This window comes from Maniola hyperantus, chromosome 19 (genome assembly GCF_902806685.2).
Source record: "Maniola hyperantus chromosome 19, iAphHyp1.2, whole genome shotgun sequence".
Lineage (NCBI taxonomy): Eukaryota > Metazoa > Arthropoda > Insecta > Lepidoptera > Nymphalidae > Maniola > Maniola hyperantus.
Window position 1 is genome coordinate 8,308,861 of NC_048554.1, and position 19,941 is coordinate 8,328,801.

Sequence of the window (19,941 nt, forward strand, 5' to 3'; positions counted from 1 at the left end):
GTTCCTCCAATTAGCTTAATTTTTGATATTTTAAATTGGCGTATTGGCAATTCAATAAGCTTCCGCGAATACAAAGTACGAGCCTTTCAAAGTCTCGATAAGCTTTTTGTAAAACATTTATGCTATCAAGATCCATCGGACTAAATCTAAAACCTATTAAAAAGTATACTTACATACTAACCGACCGCTCCTATGCGTGAATGGGGAAGTAAAAATATGTATTTCTAGTCATAAACTATAAGATATTTAATAGTTACTTAATGTTATTGATCATAACTGCAACCTACAGAATTTGCTTGTTGAATTGCGGCCATACCACAATTACATACTATTCAATCTGCAATATTTGATCGCTGGAATCAGGAAAAGTCGATTTTTAATCGCTGTGTAGATAGGCCAATAAATAGTTTTTGTTATACAAAGAACGCATTGAATTCTATAAATTCATAATCGAGATCCAATTATTTAATATGATAAATTGCATAATAACATAATATTATGTTTGAGGAATGAAGTGTTAAAAAACTAATTTATTGGAATTGTGGAATAAGCATCTTCTAGACATCTATACTGAACTACATCTGTGTTTACACCATTGAGTTTGTATATAAAGCATTATACATCTTTTTGAAAAAGGAATACGCATTTATTATGCAGTTATGATTATTAAATAAAATTATGAAAACCGACGAGGCCGTATGAGCTTGATGCCTTTGCTTTTCCGACAAAAAAATATTAGTCTAGGAATTTGCCGCGTTTTTGTTTTCTTCAAATACATAAACGTTAAGTTTATTTTAATTTATTTTTATAAATAAGTTAATGTTCTAGAAATACGTTTAATAAATGCTTATCTTATTGTTGATTATTATTGTGTTAATTTTTTCGCAAATGGTACGAAAAGTAGAGTATTTTCCTCGGTGATCAAGCTGTCTTAGTCTTGGGTGAACTTAAATCCCTCGCTACACTCGTCTTAAATCCCTCGCTTCGCTCGTGATTTAAGTTTTTAACACCCTCGCTACGCTCGGGAGTAAACCTCGAGTCCTTCGTTACGCTCGAGATTTAAATCGTTACCCGCGACAGAAGACACTGCTTTATCCCCTTGGTTAATAATCTACTATTTCTCACTTGGTGTAATAAATATGATTCTCATAAAAATGACAAGTTCACGTACCCGCCCACCACAGGTCGCGCGTACGTTAAGTTTTCCCACGACGTCACCAAATGGTGTAGATGCGGCTCGCGCACCGTGACGGTGCCTTACCGATCGTTTGAATTAATACAAGCTAGCCCCTAGAATTAAGCAAGCCCCTTGTAACTGCCTCACCTGTTATCTTTAGCAATTTCTAATTGAGCCTATTATTATACCTAATCATCATTATGCTTCCTTCTGTGAGAAGTTTATTTGAGTCGATTTTAAGAAATAAATAAAAATGTTTGTGGTAGGCTTATTTTGTAGTTTTACGATATCATCGTCCTAAACTCATCGCCAGCTGACTGAGCACGGGTCTCGGAATAAGAAGGGTTTGGCCTTAGTCTACCATTCTACCACGCTGCTGGCAAAGTGCGGATTGGCGGACTTCACACATCTATGAGAACATTATATGGAGAACTCTCAGGCATGCAGATTTACTTATGATGTTTTCCTTCATCGCTAAAGCAAGTCATATTTTTTGTTTAAACTCAAGACTAAGACTCCGAAAAGTTAGAGGTGCGTATCCGGGATCGAACTCCCGACCCCTGAACAGAAGACCGGCCTCTTAACCACTAGGCTTGCACGCTTTTTGGTGGAACTAAATTTCATTAAAAAGCTCATTAATACAATCGCAAATAATCGACCATAATATGTAACAACTAGCTGATGCTCGCGACTTTGTCCACGTGGAATTGTTTATTTTTTCTCTCTTTTTCCATGGGTTAGATATTTTGCTGGATAAAAAAAGCCTACGGTACTTCTCCAAACTGCGAGCTTTCCTTGTGCCAAACGTCAAGATCTATTAATACGTGCTTAGATCGTGAAAAGGTAACAAACAGACAAATAGAGAGGCACACTTTCGCATTTATAATACTAAGTAATATGGATATTATGGATATCTACCTGAAGGTCCAAGTCTAAACTGATATCAAAAGTTGATATTAACCCTTCAGCGCTCGCGGCGTTGCGCGTTGATTGTACGCGCGTCAGGTGCGTCGCGCGCCCGTTACGCCCCGCGGTACAAACGGACCTTTACCGGTACAAGTATCAAACGATCCAGGATGCTGACCGATTCAAATCTATAATAATAGTTATACGAATTATAAAACTAGTACTATGCTTTATAGTATCAAATATGATTTATTAATTTTTTTTTTATTTACTAACTTTGCCTATCACAATAGGTAATTTTATTAATATGATATACTTAGTTCGTCTTCCGATCGTGGGGTGATTCTCTAACTCAGTGTCACTGAACGATAGCCACAGAGCTCATTCTACGAAAAAATATTTTACTACCACCCAGTGAAGCAGCAATGTAGAACCAACCTACCTCAGTGGCTATCATTCTGTGTTAGACACTGAGTTAGCGAATCACCTAGCTGGTATGTCACAGGTTGTCTTATGCTATTTATATAAATAAATATTTGTATAAATGAATCAGTGATACAGTTTTATAACGAATTTGATGTGATACCATATAAGGATTTTATGAATCCATACTATCCATATTAATATTTTAATGCTAAAGTGTGCCTGTCTGTCTGCTAGCTTTTTACGGTCCATCCATTTTAACCAATTTTAACGTTTGGTATAGAAATAGCTTGCATTGCGGCTAACGGAATTGCTATTTTTTATTTCAGAAAATCAAGGAGTTCTGACGGGATTTTTAAAACTTAAATTTACGCGGGTGAATTCACGGACATCAACTAGTTTTTGTGTAAATGGATCAGATCGTGATTCAACCCTAAATTCAATTTACCGTAGGTATGGCGATTATATTATTATTTTTTATCTATAGTACAGTAAAATTAGTTTAATTTCGCGTCCCATCAAGATAGAAGCAGTACCAACTAATCTGAAAACAAAAATCGAGACAAAATCTCCGGTACCAGATTTAACCCTTCACTGGGGGCGGGAATATTAAATTGAAATATTTCTATTTTATTGTCGGTAATATTTATTTGATTGTTAAATAAATACGCGATGTGGGACGCTGAGCGATTGTAGTTGGTTTAATGGAGGGTGAGACTATTGTCGTTGGTTAATTTTTTGATTAATCATTCTATTTGTGGGGGGATCGTCGCAATTGTGTAAAATATGGTTTTGCGCAAATGATTCGTGTAGAATAGAATAGAATGTTTTTTTATTCATGTAAACTTTTTAAAAGTGCTTATGAATAGTCAGGTTTAATTTACCACTGGTTCGGAATGCCGTTCTTGTAATTCGGTAGTCGGTATTAAATTCAGCTCACTATGTTCTTTCTGCATGAACTTATTTAGGTAGGTCAAACTTGTAACATAAGGCTTTAGGGCCTTCTTTTCATTATAATGTGAGATACCTATACCTACGGTATACCTTTGGTCCAAAGCTAAAAATCGTTGAAAGTGTACCTAAAATAATTAATATCTAGTAACGAAACAGACGAGTCCCCAACTAGGTGGGCAGACCACATTAAACGATTTTTTTTTAAACCGTGGCGCGTGGTCTACAAAAGACCTATGTTCAGTAGCGGACATCTATCGGCTGGCAATGCTGATGATGATAATGATGAATGAAACAGTACTTTTTGATTTTTTATTTTGATCATTAATTAAGTACATTATCTTTGTTCTTGTTATGAACTTATTTCTAACAAGTCAATTTAGTTTAAACTAATGCCGCCTCTATTGTCTTTTATCAGATCAAAAAAAGATTTCAAATTAACGGCGTGATAATACGGTTTCCACACAACAATGGCGCATACGCTGCGTCGGACAAAGCAACGTCATCAATTTTAATCTGTGCGACAATTGCGCGATGACAAATGTCAACGCGCGACACTCATTCATTACGCGCACGAACGCACGCGGCCTCCGAAAAAGGAACGGCTAATAAAGGGTTAACTTCATATTATTATTATTTGACAGTAGCCGGATTATATTTTGATAATTTGCATGATTATGAACTGTGTAAATATTATATAGGTACTTTCTGATGAAGTTCGTGTGAAACAATCCAATATTTTGTTAACTGTACCTAAGCCTCTAGGCAAAGATCGTTACAAAAATTAAAATATCTACCTTGAAACTAATAGCCAACAGAATGTCAGTCCAAAGTGCGCTTTTATATGGCTTCCAAAACAATATCTTATGAAGCTGGTTGAAGCTTTTTCTTTGACCTACCTCAATAGAAATCCTCAAGATAAAAACCGGCAACCAAAGTCAAAAGGTCAAAATTGAATGCAAGACGATTAATAAGATCAGAAGCTTGCGCACCGAGGGCACACGAGTAGATATTATAGACCTACTCGTGCGCCGAGGGTACGTACTACAGTCGTATTTTATCGACATTTTGCACGATAAATCATAAACTATTATGCGTAAAAATAAATAAAAATCTGTTTTAGAATGTACCTACAGTACCTTAGTACTATTATATTATTCTGTGCCTACAGGTTAAGCCCTTTTATACGATACCCCACTTGGTATAATAATCTTACTTTATAAGTTGAAAATACTTATTTGTTCAAAACACTTTTTAATTTTTTTTTAGGTGTTGTGACCATAAATTCACGGTTTTCAGATTTTTCCCCTAATGTCTGCTATAAGACCTACCTACCTGCCAAATTTCATGATTCAAGGTTAACTGGAAGTACCCTGTAGTTTTCTTGACAGACAGACAGACAACAAAGTGATCCTATAAGGGTTACTTTTTCCTTTTGAGGTACGGAACCCTAAAAACAAGTTCAACTTAACATTCACAAGTTTGGACACTAACAAAACATCTGACTAATGTAGGCAAATTGTTCATCAAAACAAAGATCAATCATCTTATCAAAAATCCGTCAGTCAAGCTTTTACTTTCCGAGCTTCGTAGGCATTTATCTTGAACAGATGACGTGGAATTTATATTAATCCTTTGGCAAAATTTTGTGTTATCGAAATATTGAATGAAAGGAGCGATAGGTGGCCTCAGTGCAAACCTCATCAATCATGTCTTGTGCAAGGAGAGCCCGGAGCATTTTGACAAATGCTTCAATGGAGCCACTGCAAATCGACTCTAATTAGGGATAATATTTAAGAGTCATTGTGGAATTGTGTAATATTGTGATGCAGCTGATGTTTGGTCAGCCATAATATTCGGATGTGGGCATCGAGGGTGACTTGAGATTGTTTACGAAGCGAGTGCTAGAAACAGTTAGGGTTTAGATTCATTAATAAAGTAAACATATTGAATTATTAAAATAATTAAATTTCTTTAAAATAGATATACCTATAACGCTTAAATACACACTTTATATTTGATTAAATTAAAATACTTATCTATGTAGTATTTTTCATACATAATACATATTTTATTTTACCATCATTATCATAATTTTGACCGATCACAGATCTCCTCTCAGGATGAGAATGGTATAGGCCATTTATAGTCAACCACTCCGACCAAGTGCGGATTAGCAGACTCCACAAACCTTTGAAAACATTATGGAGAACTGTCAGGCTTTCTTCACAATGTTATCCTTCACCGGGAAAGCAAGTGATATTTTACTAAAACGCACATAGCTCCGAAAAATTAGAGGTAGAATTAGAGGTAAAATTAGAGGTACTGCTAGGCCATACTGCTTTTTAATAATACTTATAAAATTTTACTTGGTTTTATAGATTTATTTTGAAATATGAGTGATGAAAATATGATTACAGTATAGAAAGCCAGTCTGAAAACCTTGACATACAAATTTTTGACATTTATACAGTTAATAATTATTTTAAAGATCACAATATATAAAAATAGTAGTAGGTAGGTACGTATCATAATTTTATTAAAAACTTGTGTGATTATTTTTATAACATAATTATATGGAGGTACGTAGATTTAAATTATCCAAACTAGATAGCAAGTCAAAAGCGGATAATTTGATATCAAGTCGGTAATTATGGACAATTCGAATCGCATAAATCACTGAACAACACTGCGCCGGGTGCGACGACGCCGTCTACCGGACTAAGAGCCAGCGCGTGCCAGACCTTCGTTATTTTATAAAAGCTGAAAGTTTCTCTGCGTATAGTCCCCAACACAGGGAAGAACGATCTAAGACTTTGAAGTTTGGATCAAGGTCTTTTTTGGAGATAACAGGTAATAAAGGTGTAAACGGCTAATTTTTTAAATTTTCTTAAAAGTATAGTACCTATTACAAATCACGTCATGCATTGCCAGACACTTAGTATCGTGGCAAGCCCTACCAGACACCTTAAACAATTGTTAAACTTTAAGGGCGTCTGGTAGTCGTCGTTGTGGTCGAAGAAAATAAAAAAAAATTAGACTTTGTACTTTGACGTACGTCTTTATTACCTGTTATATTCCAAAGCCACTATGATCCAAACAAACATCCAAACAAACGTTCCTCCCAGTGTTGGGGACAATACGCAGAGAAACTTTTAGCTTATATAAAATAGCGCAGGTCTGGCACGCGCTGGCTCTCTCTCTCTATACCGGAAGCGATGCAGGAAGCCTCGCAGACCACTACTTTATTTTATTTATTTCTCTAGATATGACAAGTTACATGAACACTGGCCAGGTTATGACGGTATGACATGAGCGTTATTTTTAGAATTTGTGGCAGTTCACTCGCTAGAAGACAAAGAAACAGGACACCAACTAAACAACTGAGTAAAATTCTTAAGTATAAGTTTATCAAATTATGATAATTTATGAAGGTATACAAACAAGATATACCTATATCTTGTTATTTATGCAGATCTTATTTTTTTCTACAATTTTCTATATTACCTAAAGTGTGTTTGTTAGTTGGTTTGGAGCAACGGATCGGCGTGATTTCTTGTGTGACTTAGTTTAAGACCTGAAGAGTATCATAAGCTAGTTTTTATCCTTGGAAAACAAAAGGTTGCTGTTACGTGGCATGCAATTTTGCTCCCAGGGGATTCTAAAAAGACCTGAATCCACGAGGACGTTGCGGACGTTATTTAGTATTTGTATAATATTTTCCATACTCACCTAAGTAGGTACGTAACTAAGTATATATTTCTGGTGTAGATCTGGTAGGATTACATTATTACCTATTAGGTACATAAATAATTGATAGTATTTTTAAATATCATCATTACGATTTATGAACTGAAAAATTAAGCAATGCTCTAGTAAATCATCAAATAATTCTACATTCAACAACAGACCATTTCCAGTAAAAAAATCTATACGCGATCCCCTTATGGTAATAACGTAAAAAAAATAACATATGCGTGATTTTTCACATCGACCGTCGCACGTCGCGATTTATCTAAATTAAATATCGCATGTGCGCGTGCCACCGTGTGCTCGCGCCCTACGATTTTTTATACATAGGTACAGCATGAGCGGGTTGAGTTGTCTTGATAATAAATATCCAGCTATTTATTTTTCTATAGCGCATGTGGTTTTCATGTTATGTTTTCAGCGATGAAATATTTGTTACAACCATGTTTGAATAGAAAATTATTTCTTGCATTTTTTTTGTTCTGGTTTTAGCAATGTACAATGAATAAACAAGCTCCATATCTTAGTAAGATTATAGACACGTCAATTTATTTTAACATTGTTTAATTATTCAACATATACGATATATAACACGAGTTTTGTTGGGAATAGCCGTTCTGTACATTTCATTTCATGGTTGTACACAAAATCTATAAAGCCCACTCATCACTCGCGCAAACAATAGTGTGGATGGTTGTTCCGCGCAGTTCACGGCGTGTTCACGGTAGAAGAAACAAAACAAGAGTGCAAAGCATCCTTCTAGGCAGGCTCGCTAGTTGCATAGCTTAGGTAGGTATTGCTGTATCTACCATTACTTATACCCGCAGCTCAAGCGTAGTTAGTTCGACAACGCTATTTTGTGGATTTTGCCAAATCGATGGGTATTAAAGCCGTGAAAGTATCCGAAGCTTTCGCACTGCTTGTGCTAATCCTGTAGATATTATGATGACAGTCAAATAGGTTGATTAAAAATAATAAAATCACAGCAATATTACTGCAGCAATACTTATTTAACTTTTAATTGAACAAAAAGTATCAACCTATATCAGAACGCGTGGGGGCAAAAGTCACACGTGTAGGTGGGGCAGGTGACTCCAATTAACTGCCAAAGTCAGCAGGGCGTGACGACGTCTGTGATTCAACGGAACCGAACTATTGCGAACTCTCATACAACTAAACTTTACTTTGAGTGATGTATGGATTTGTATATAGAATCTGAATCACATATTAAGTTCGATGTGATAAGATCGCGAATTGATTAGTATTTAGTATCTGACTGGTTAGTCAATAGACGTTCGTTTAGGTCATTCGTGATGCTTAGCCTAGATCGTGTTAGTAATAGTTCATCCACGTGAACTACACAAATTTCAAACCCCTAATTTACCTCCTTAGAGGTTGAATTTTCAAAATTCCTGTCTCATCAGCGGATACCTATTACCTACGTCGTAATATCCGCATGCAAAATTTCAACTCGATCCGTCCAATGGTTTGAGCTGTGCGTTGATAGATTAGTCAGTCAGACAGTCACTCAGTCAGCAGTATATATATATAGAAGATTAAGAACTAAATAAATAATATTAATAATTATCACTACCCATGTTAGAAATACGAAACTGTTTGTTTGTTGTATTGTTGGTTTGTCTTCAATCGCGCCTCGATCGAGCAACTCGATGAGATCTTTTAGGTCACATTATAAAAGGCAGTAAACAATTTTTTTTTTAATTTATTGACTAACGCTTGGCTGCAATACAGTCTAAGATGGAGCGCGCTTGGCTAGAAGATCCCTATTCCCTCTTGGCTTGAAGGTCCAAAATAACTTGAAAAGGAATCCACTAACCTGGAGGAGTAAAGACGTCTTGCAGAGGCAGCGGTGTTCGGGGGCCGAGCAATAATTCCTGCCCCGATGCAATATCTCGCGTCACCTTGTAATAAACCTGAAAAATGCATTATGAATATTTAGGGGATATCTAGGTAAGTATGTGTAAAAGCACAGCAGCTGCATACCTGGTTACCTACTAAATCTTAAAAAAAGCAGAGAAAGCCTCCTTCTCTTTTAATCTACACTAATATTATAAAGAGGAAAACTTTGTTTGTTTGTTTGTTTGTTTGTTTGTTTGTTTGTTTGTACTGAATAGGCTCAAAAACTACTGGACCGATTTTAAAAATTCTTTCACCATTCGAAAGCTACATTATCCACGAGTAACATAGGCTATATTTTATTTTGGAAAAAAATAGGGTTCCGTAAGATATTTATTATATAAAGAGGTAATGTCGTTAAGTTTGTTTGTAGGGGGTAATCTTTAGAACTACTGAACCGATTTTAAAAATTCTTTCACCAGTAGAAAGCTACATTATTCCTGAGTGACATAGGCTATACGGGATCTTTAAAAACCTAAATCTACGCGGGCGAAGCCGCGGGGATCAGCTAGTATTATATAAAGAGGTAATGTCGTTAAGTTTGTTTGTAGGGGGTAATCTTTAGAACTACTGAACCGATTTTAAAAATTCTTTCACCAGTAGAAAGCTACATTATTCCTGAGTGACATAGGCTATACGGGATCTTTAAAAACCTAAATCTACGCGGGCGAAGCCGCGGGGATCAGCTAGTGTTGGTATAAACCGCCGCGATAGGCCTAGAAGTATGAAAAACTTTCACAGGAATTAAGAGCACTAAGAAAAGAATCTTTATAAAATTCATCACCCCTAAATGGGTTGAGTACTTAAGTATGGAAGTTCGTAATTTTTGAATTTAGAAATAATATGGAAATTGGTACATTCTTAGGTAAGACTTCTACTTATAAATAAAAGTCAGTTAAAAATGCAAAAAATATGAATTTTTGACTTTGATTTTCATACACCGCACCGGGTCAAAATATCAAATAGCGTTTAACCCGTGGGGTGAGTGGATCTAATCACCGCATCTGTTCCCCCTGACCGGAAGTGGGACACAGTTGTTCAGCCGAACGATTTTCTGTCACCGGAAGTTGCGAACGTTCCACATTCAAATTTTATTGGGGTAGTGACAAAGACGCGATTTAATGAGGGTTGTGATTCGTCAGTTTTTACATTGCAGCGCGTTTGGTGGAAAAACCTACCAACTTAAAATTACTTTAATCGTTGCACCTAAGTATTTCTGAACAGCTTTTTTTTCTTTTCAACGGTTTTTATTACTTTAGTAAAAAACTAGATGATGTCCGCGACTTCATCAACTTGGATTTAGGTTTTTTAAAAATCCCAAGGAAACTTTTCGATCTTCTGGGATATCAGGGATAACCAATTTGAACATAAGTATTTTAATCTATTTAAATCAAAATAGGATTTTTACAAAAATAGGATGCACCCCTGAGACTAGAATAGAGTTGGTACTTTATATCCCCCGGAATCCTCGGAAGTTCCCCCGGATTATTAAAAAAACCTAAATCCACACCGACGAAGACGCGGGCATCATAAAGTTAGTAAGTAGGTGTCATAGTAAACGACCATACTTGGCCAGCGTGCAGTAAATGCTGTAAGTTGACATCGTGGGAGTAGTTGGTAGAGTTGACGAACTTCATCCAGTTGAACTTGTCCACGCTGCCGTCCAGCCAGCCCCGGACTCCATTCTTGCCGACCACCTGAAAAAAAAAGATGTTGGATAGAAGCAGGCGTTAGCCACTTTGCGGAAGTTCATGATAATCATCATCATCATCATGATCAACCCATTGCCGGCCCACTAAAAAGCACGGGTCTCGTCTCAGAGTGAGGGTTTTGGCCATAGTCTACCACGCTGGCTAAGTGCGGATTGGCAAATTTCACACACCTTTGAGAACATTATGGTGAACTCTCAGGCATGCAGGTTTCCTCACGTTGTTTTCCTTCACTATTAAAGCAAGTGATCATGAGTGCAATCAGGGAGGGAACGCCCCGCAGAGCCGCACAGCCCCCGCGCTAACCCAGTGCGGGCGAGCGCGGGTGGCGTACGGGTGTGCGGGGCGTCCCCCCGCCTCATACCCCGATTACCATCTCGACCTGTCGCGGACTATACGTTTACCTATCGCATAATCTTTTTGTTTACGTCACAAAGGTCTGGAGGCTCTCACCTTTTGTGTTGCAAATTGCAATTACCTACCTAAGTATTAGCCGACTCCGGTTTAAAATCACCTTGGCAAACCTTTTGTCATTTTACATCGTGTCGCTTTCAATTACATAATAATATTATACATACTTAATAACATATTATTATAGGTAATAATTATCAAACAAAGTTTGCAGTTAATGATATTTTTAATAATTCAAATCCGGTAAGTTGGTCGGTTGTTTTAGATATTCACCTAAAGCTTTAAATAGTGCCACCTACCGGTGTACCACTGAACTATTTCAAATTTGGCTACCTGTACCAAAAAAGTGCTCAGGCTGAAGAGCTTAATATATTTTAGGCATACTTAAATTAATAGTTTTAATATGTGCAATTTTCTTATTTGAAAGAAATAACAATAAGTTTTGTTTTGTTTTAGAGTACCTACCTAATCTAATTACTGAAAACAGTCGTGTATTTAAAAACGCTCTAGTTTTGTCGCTCATAGAAAAGTTCATAGTTGGTTAAATTTATTTTTGTTTAATAGAAAAACCATGAAATCTAATGATTATTATCTATCAATTTGTCAGACATTTTTTAAGTTAAGTCGGTCATTCAATAATATTACAGCGTCATCTCGCAGCAACAGCGGGCATCTGACATAAAGCGGACATCGCGGTCTGACGATAGATGGCGCTATTAGTCCCCGCCAAGCTTTGTCTGCGGAATCGACACAGCTTGGACATTTATCATTGACCACCCCCAATAATTTAATTTTCATTCTTGCGCGGGTACTATTTATAATGTCATAATAATTATTATAATACATTGTCATAGTTCAAAAAGAACTATTGTTATATGCAACAATTTTTCAGAATCGAAAGTTTTTTGCGGTTTGCCATTTAAAATTTGAAATAAAATGAAAGTCTAGATAAGCCTCTGGCAATTTTTATCTTGAGAGGGGTAGATGTGTAAGGCATGGGTGGGTGTAAGGGATATGGAAGGCTCGTGAAAATTGAATAGGTAGGTACTCTACGCGAATATCTATAATTTCCGTTAATAACTTAGGTAGGTACTTTTACGAGTAGGTACATAGTAGGTATCCAACCAACAAAAATTATATACCAATAAGATTTTTTTAATATAAATTTAACTTAAATCAGAAAATCATTGTAGAGCACCTCAAAGCACATAATTTATCCAGATCATTCGAAAATAAGGGAGCTTAATAGGTATGATTGTTTCACCAGTTATGGAAATAAGGGGTGCCTAACCTACAATTTCTAGCAGACACTTCGTTATCCCTTACGTACGGTAACCCACATGCACATCCACAAACAGAAGACTATAGTTTAAACAAAAATAGAACTAAAGACTTTTAATTTAGGTATCAAATTTGATTGACCTCATTATAGGTGGTGTTAGAAAGTTGTCTGGTGTATAATACAATTTGATTGAGTCATAATTCGAAGGGTATTTTACAAAGATGTGTACATTCTTGATTGAGGGCTTCATATTATTTGTACTTCGAAGTTAAATTAGGGGGTTTACTTGATCTATTGGCTGAGTAAGTATGACCTTAATTAAGTAGGTAGCCTAGTTGGAAAACATTAGAATTAGATAATAGCCGGTACCGCTGTAGATATAAAATAGCTCTACCTTCAGCCTAATTTTTCATAAGGAAGAAAGAAAATTCTAATATGTAACTAATAGGTACTTCTTCAGTTTTAGTTATCAGTCAGGTAGAGGTAGGTACTTTTTTTTAAAAATAGGTATAAAATTATAGGTAGATACTAAAATAGATGACAGTAATGTTGCTATCGGAACAAGCATTGCTGGAGTGATTTACTTACATTGTTATTTTTTTTTAATTTATTCAAAGAAGTTTCCTAAGTAGATATCTCCTCCTCTTGCAAAAACAAGTAGGTAGTACAGTACGCGGCCGAAATTAATGTACATCAACCTTAAGAAAGAGATCGCAAATTTGTAGAGCACTGCCTCTGTCGTTGAGACCGACCAAACGTCATATAGGTATGAGTGACAGAGACAACGCTCTACAAAGCCGAAATGCCATTCTAAAGGCCGATGTACATTATTTTCGGTCGCGTACTTACCTACTGTAACTACATTTGGCCATAAATAATAATTTCTAACTATAAGATAAATAGGAAGATTTCTGGTAGGTAGGTACTTATATCACATCATAAATAGATACCTCACCTCATATATCTATATCCCAAGGTGCTAGAATGGCGACCTCGCACCGGAAGACGCAGTGTTGGAAGACCCCCCACTAGGTGGACGGACGACATCAGACGAGTCGCAGGGAGCCGCTGGATCCAGGCGGCGCAAGACCGTGGCGTGTGGAAGTCCCTATAAGAGACCTATGTCCAGCAGTGGACGTCTATTGGTTGATGATGATGATGATGATGATATCTACCTATTAATATACCTACCTAGATTACGGTTTCTTATCGTTCGTGAACTTTGTTAAACTAGTCTCAACCCAAATTATTCTGTCAATTTTTGTGACACTAAATCACAACTCAGGAGTTGGAGTCATAAATTATCTCTTAAGTATCTACCGCACACAAACAATCATATCTAAACAGAGCTGTCAAGGAACCAAGGTGCATCTAATTCGGCGTAAAATTAAAAACGCCTATCCCCTATTCTCATCCCGTAGAAAAAACCCGAAGAAAATTATGAAGCAAAAATAAAAAGCATCTGTTGCCCAATAAAAGTATCGTAATAAAGTAACAAGTAAGGTATTAATCACAGCTAAGTCTGGAAACCCTCCTTACGCGTCACCGACAAGCCTTTCCGCGGCATTTATCACGTTATTAAAATTGCGTTGGGTGCGTTCGGTAAAAAAGATAATTATCTTAGCAACCCTCGTCTTGAGCCAGGGCTGCGCCTTCATGCTCAATTTGTTGGGCGTTCGATTTAACACTACTTGAGTCGAGTCATCGTTTTGAAGAACCGCTTCCTACCCTAGAGAAATAAGCGCTTATGCAAAAACATATTACATATTATAAAGTTTTGTTTTGCGGTCACAAGTAGGTAAGTGAGTAGCATAGACCTTTTAGAGGTTTTTGGGAAGTATTGGGAAGTTAGGTTTTTTGAAACAGTGGCATCTATCCGTACTTTACCATAAGGGTATTTATAATAAGGGTACTGATTATGTATGAAAAATTCGTAGAACTTATTACGGATTTTATGAAGTATTTTATCAACTCAAGGTAGGTATTTGATTTCATCATTCCAAAGGCTATCAGGCAGCAGCCCTAGCCTAAGGGTTGTCGACGAGCAGCACATGTTAGCCATCACTCATCGATGGAGCTCGATGAAGGATGCGAATCGAGCGGACAATCCGCAGGGGTCAGATCTCCTGAAATATGACGTCCATCTATCTTTGAAGCTTTAATTGAAATGTAGAATATTGAACAGCATAGGTACGTCTCCTTAATTTTGTACCTGTCAATTGTCATCGAAACAATAGGTACTTGCTGAAATACTGCAGAAAAGCTTCTAAATTTTGTAGGTATATTATTTGTGTTTGATTCAGAATAAGTAATCCACCTAGTTGTCACACTAGATCATATATATATTATACTTAATACTACTCAAACAATGTTAAAAATTAAAAGCAACAGAAAATGTCAAATGTCGACTTCTCTAAAAATAAAACATAATAAAAAAAGTATTTTAAATCCCACAGCTGAAATAAAATACCATCTCTGAAATTTTAAAAAGGCTAGATATTTTTATCCCGCTGGTTTAGGCGGCAAAATAAAACGACTGCACTGCAGATTATTATAAAAATGTGTTTTTAATTTAAACGTACTGCTGTAGATCTCATATTTTGCGCTCAGAGATCGCAATTTCCCGGAATACTCGGAAAAGCTACAAATGTTCGCGAGCTCCCGTCGGAAAATTACATTTCATGAATTTTAGTGATGTGAATATTTTCTTATCGAGAACATTATTTTAGCGAATCTTTAATTTAACTATTGGCAAATTTTAATAAAAGAAGCACAACAGTACCTAATCAATTATTGATAGCTGTATGCATTATTAGCGTTTGAAATGGATGGTGTAGAAGGTGATTTGGTAGATTGATACAGTATTAGGACGAGTCTCAAGAATATAAATATAAAATATAGGTATACCTACGAATTCAGAATTATTTTAATTTTAATAATTTGAAGTAAAAAAGTCTAAAAACAAAGCTGCTGTCAACAATTTTTTTTAAGTTATTGTCAAAAACTTAGTGATTTTGGAAAACTTACCCTGCATTTCTAGAAAGATATGCTACATATCCAGGTCCAATGTTTTTAGTTTGGTCCTACTTAGCCTAAGTACGTTTTTTTAGTTAGTCGCTTTTTAGCAAAAGGATGGCAGAATGATACCTATAAGTTATCTTAGCATTTATACCCGTAAATCACGTGATGGCGATGGGGTAATCTAACCGCTTTATCGTTACTTTCTTTTGAAAGTATCGAAAGCACCACTCCGTCACATCCCTACTACAAGCTGAAGAGCGTACCGCGCCGCAGTTGCGGCAACACGCGTCGTTGCGCGAATCACACGACTCGTTTCACAAGATAACAATTTGTGCCCGGTTATTTACCGTACCTACCGTATGCCTGCGCCAAATTGGATCGCGTATATGCCGTATTTACATAGCCTATATTATATAAATGAGAAAAAGGAAATTGAATTAAAATGAGAATGATTAGGTAAAAAGTGCTCCAGTTTGGTTTGAAAATACGTCCTTTTTAGGTAAATACCGATAGGTATCTTTCCCTCTATACCTACCTACATTTATGTATTCATTGGGTTTTGTACTAGATACTTAGTGCAAAGAAATGGTTATTCAAAAAAATTGTACCTACGTATAAATTTTAACTTTCTGAAACTATTGATACCACTTAGTACTTTCTATTTTTTTTCTTTATTTACAGTGATTGTTCGCTTTTTTTTTAATTTATAGACTAGCGCTTGGCTGCAATCCCAGGCTTGGTGGCAAGTGATGATGCAGCCTAAGATGGAGCGCGCTTGCTTAGATAAACGCTTGGTGAATATGATTCTCCACACACCTAGCCACTTTATGTTATAAATGCGAATGTGATGTTGGTTTGTCCTTCACACCACAACGGAGCAACAGATCGACATATTTTTTTGCATAAGTAGATGTAGAGACCTGGATAATGGCATAGTTAGGCTACTAACGAAGGAGTTTTATACCTACCTACATCAACGCGCAAGAAATCGAGGGCATCTTCGAATTATTTAAATAAAGTAATCCAAATTAAAGCAAAAAAATAAACGAGCAATAGATTCCTGCCTAATAAAAACACCCTCTAAGAACTTTTCCATAATCCCCGACAATTCAGGCCATGTTCTGAGGAGCCACGTTTCCTCGAGCCGTCCTCGCTATCAGTCGGAAAAAGAATTGCTTCCGCCACTGTCAACAGATACTAGACCGCACTTTTATAAGGAAACTCTTTTGTTTTATTGCCCTTTTACCTAATAGCCGGCTATCTTGTTAGCGCACGAACAGGAAACGGAAGAAATATACGTCCCAGTTACTTTAAATTGCAATAGGGATGATGACTACAAGTCAAATCAGCAACTTTTTATCAAACATTAAAACGCTCGCTTAGTATGGGAGCTTATATGAAATACATAGATGTGACGTCATAAACATTAGACGTAATTTGACGTACTTTTTTTAGTAATATCGATAATAATTTAAAATAGTTAGCTAACTTAAACTAACAGCGGTCGTGGATTTTACGAATTTTATTTATTTTTGACATTTAAATAATAATTTATTTTTGACATAGGCATTATAAATACTAATTACAAGTACTATTAAAGCTACTTCATAAAATATGCTTTATAAATAAGACTACTTAAATGATTTTTGAAAGACTCTGATTTTCCAGGATGAAATGTCCGTCTCTGGGATGCAAGCTATCTCTACACCAAATTTTGTTGAAATCGGCCTAACAGATGAGTCGTGAAAAATAGGAAGAAAACACATTTCCACCTATTTACCTAGTTTTTAGAATTTGTTAGTGGAGTGAACTCTCAGACATGCAGACTTTTCTTATAGAGAGTTCTTCAAAATGTTCTTAAAGGTTTGCGCTTGGCCAGCGTAGTGGACTATTTCCTAAATCCTTCTAATTCTGAAGAGAGACCCTTCTCAGTAGTGTGTAGGCAATGGGATGATGAATGGAGTGGCCCTTTGAAATGTGCAAGTTCATGACTATCGGAATAAATAGGTATAAGTATCATAAGGAACAATCGCACTTCCAAAAAGTCACCTATCACTTAAAGAACCATCTTTTATATCCTAAATCCTTTTAGCACTATTCTCACGTTCCCATTATCCCACTTTTCAATATTACCGCTCATTGTCACCGCATCCCGAACAAATTATTGAGAAATTAGGATATCGTCTCACGATCACGTTCTGACCATTAAGCGGAGACAAAACGTTCTAATTCCTGACGCGACAAAATATTCACGAACTGTTGCTATCATTGCGCAAAAAAACATCAATAACTGAGATTAATTTACGGTCAATTAATTCGCTGACAAACAATTTTGAACCTTAAAATTAACAGCACAAAGGTATATAATATTTTTGGTTGATAAAAAAAGCTTTGTTGGTCACAATCTGTGGGTGTTACATGTCCCATTGATCCGGCACCCCATTGATTGTCACAAAGAACGGCTATCGTTCGTTCGGTGATCGGTAAACAATCAGGCTGCTGTCAGTTGAAGATATTTTGGCTTGTTTTGTTGGAATGACGTAAACAGGGCAGCTCGTATTCCGGTGCAGAATGCAGTAAGCCTAACCTATCGTCAAAACATTTCTGATAGAATTCAGTTTTTTCGTATTTCATGCTCACTTTTTATCACGATTTTTTTATTGGAATGTCGTAAACAGAGCAGTCTGTATACCAGTGTATAACAGTGCAACTGCATTTGTACCTAGGTATCATCAGATTTTCCTGATAGAATTCAGCGTTTACACATTTCATGCTCAGTTTTTATCACGATTTTTGGAGGATTTTTCTAAATAGAGCAGTCTGTACTTCTCATGTGGTCTGTACTGCAGTGCAGAATGCAGTAGGTAGGTAGGTACCCATAGTTAGACATCCCTAGGTAGAAATCAGCTTTTTCTTTTTTTGTGCTGTTTTTATTAAGACTTTTTGTTGGAATGACGTAAACAGGGCAGTTCGTATATCGGTGTAGAGTGCATTTCAGACATACTAGTAGGTACTTTACTTTAGGGTAGGGTAACTAGACCCGAGCTTAGCACAAGAAAATAATCCTAAAGTTCAGGAAAAATAAATGCATTTGTAAAGTTAGAAATATCGCGACTATCATAAATTATTATTATTATTAAGTAAGATGTTGAAGCCAACTCGTTTTCCACTATCAAAAAGCCGTCTCAAAACGCAGTCTCACATCTGGTTGCGTTAAAACGGATTAGCGCGAAGATTACAAGCGAAAAAACCTGACAAAGACACCGGCGGCTGTCAGCGTGACAATTGGCGGGACACGGAATTATTCGGTTAGTTATGTGTTTTTTGGCTATCATTGCTGTTTTTTATTAAATCTAGAGCAGTAGGGTGAGGATGTTTTTTTTCCTGGAAACATGTTTAGTTTTGGTTCGTTTTTCATCCAATTACTGCGCCACTGTTTAGTTTACGAATAAAAACAAAATAGTTCATCATAAACATGATCACCTCATAGCCGGCTCACTAAAGAGCACGGGTCTCCTCTCAGTATGAGAAGGGTTAGGCCATAGTCCACCACGCTGCACTGACCAAGTGCGAATTGGCAGACTTCACACACCTTTGAGAACATTATGGAGAACTCTCAGGTATGGAGAATTCCAGACGATGTTTTCCTTCATCATTAAAGCGAGTGATATGTTTTTATTTCTTAAAACGCACATAACTCCGAAAATTTAGAGGTGCGTGCCCGGGATCGAACCCCCGACCTCCCGAATAGGAGGCGAATGTCGTAGGCACTAGGCTAGCACGTTATTTTTTAACCCCATTTTCTGTTCCGTGACTAACCCATATTGATACATAGTAGATAGGAAAACAAAAACTGAGATTTTGTGTACCTACCATGTCAATCGGACCCTTTAGTAGGTTCACCGTCCAATGATTGATACTTCACCAAGATCTGATGTTTTTATTCAATTACCAACCTTCTTGTTAGTCAGATTTGAGTTTCCAATTACAGCACAATAATTTTTTTCACTATAATCTAACTTTTCCTTTACCGGAAATTCCAAAGATGGTCGCGAAGCGTATTGCTAGTATGATTATGCAAACAGCACGTAGGTACCTAACGTTCGAATAACATTTTGACATTTAATAGGCACACATCTACGGTGTTTGTGCAAAAACAAATCGCGTACAATACGGCGTCAAAGTTTAGCCTCTTGGCATCCTACGCATCAACATTCGCCTCTGCTGAAGTTCCTTGTGTAAACACATCATAACCTAACCCAATAACCAATGCATATATCGCGTTGCTTTCGGGGTATTTCATTATTTTGTCTACACGGATGCTGGCGATGGTATATCCATCGGCCAGTGAACGACGACCTATAACTCTTGAAGCAGCTTGGACTTTTATTACT

At 36.6% G+C, this 19,941-nt stretch overlaps 1 protein-coding gene across 3 annotated transcripts in view; it reads right to left on the reverse strand.

The window, feature by feature from the left end:
- LOC117991333 (transcription factor hamlet-like) overlaps window positions 1-19,941 on the reverse strand; it is a 135,869-nt gene that overhangs the window by 19,240 nt on the left and 96,688 nt on the right. For all 3 annotated transcript variants that reach the window (XM_034978899.2, XM_034978898.2, XM_034978900.2), the window contains 2 exons: window positions 10,693-10,821; window positions 9,045-9,141 (listed from right to left, as the gene is read on the reverse strand). In XM_034978899.2, the coding sequence (XP_034834790.1) occupies window positions 9,045-9,141; window positions 10,693-10,821 (226 nt within the window). The remainder of the gene's footprint in view (window positions 1-9,044; window positions 9,142-10,692; window positions 10,822-19,941) is intronic.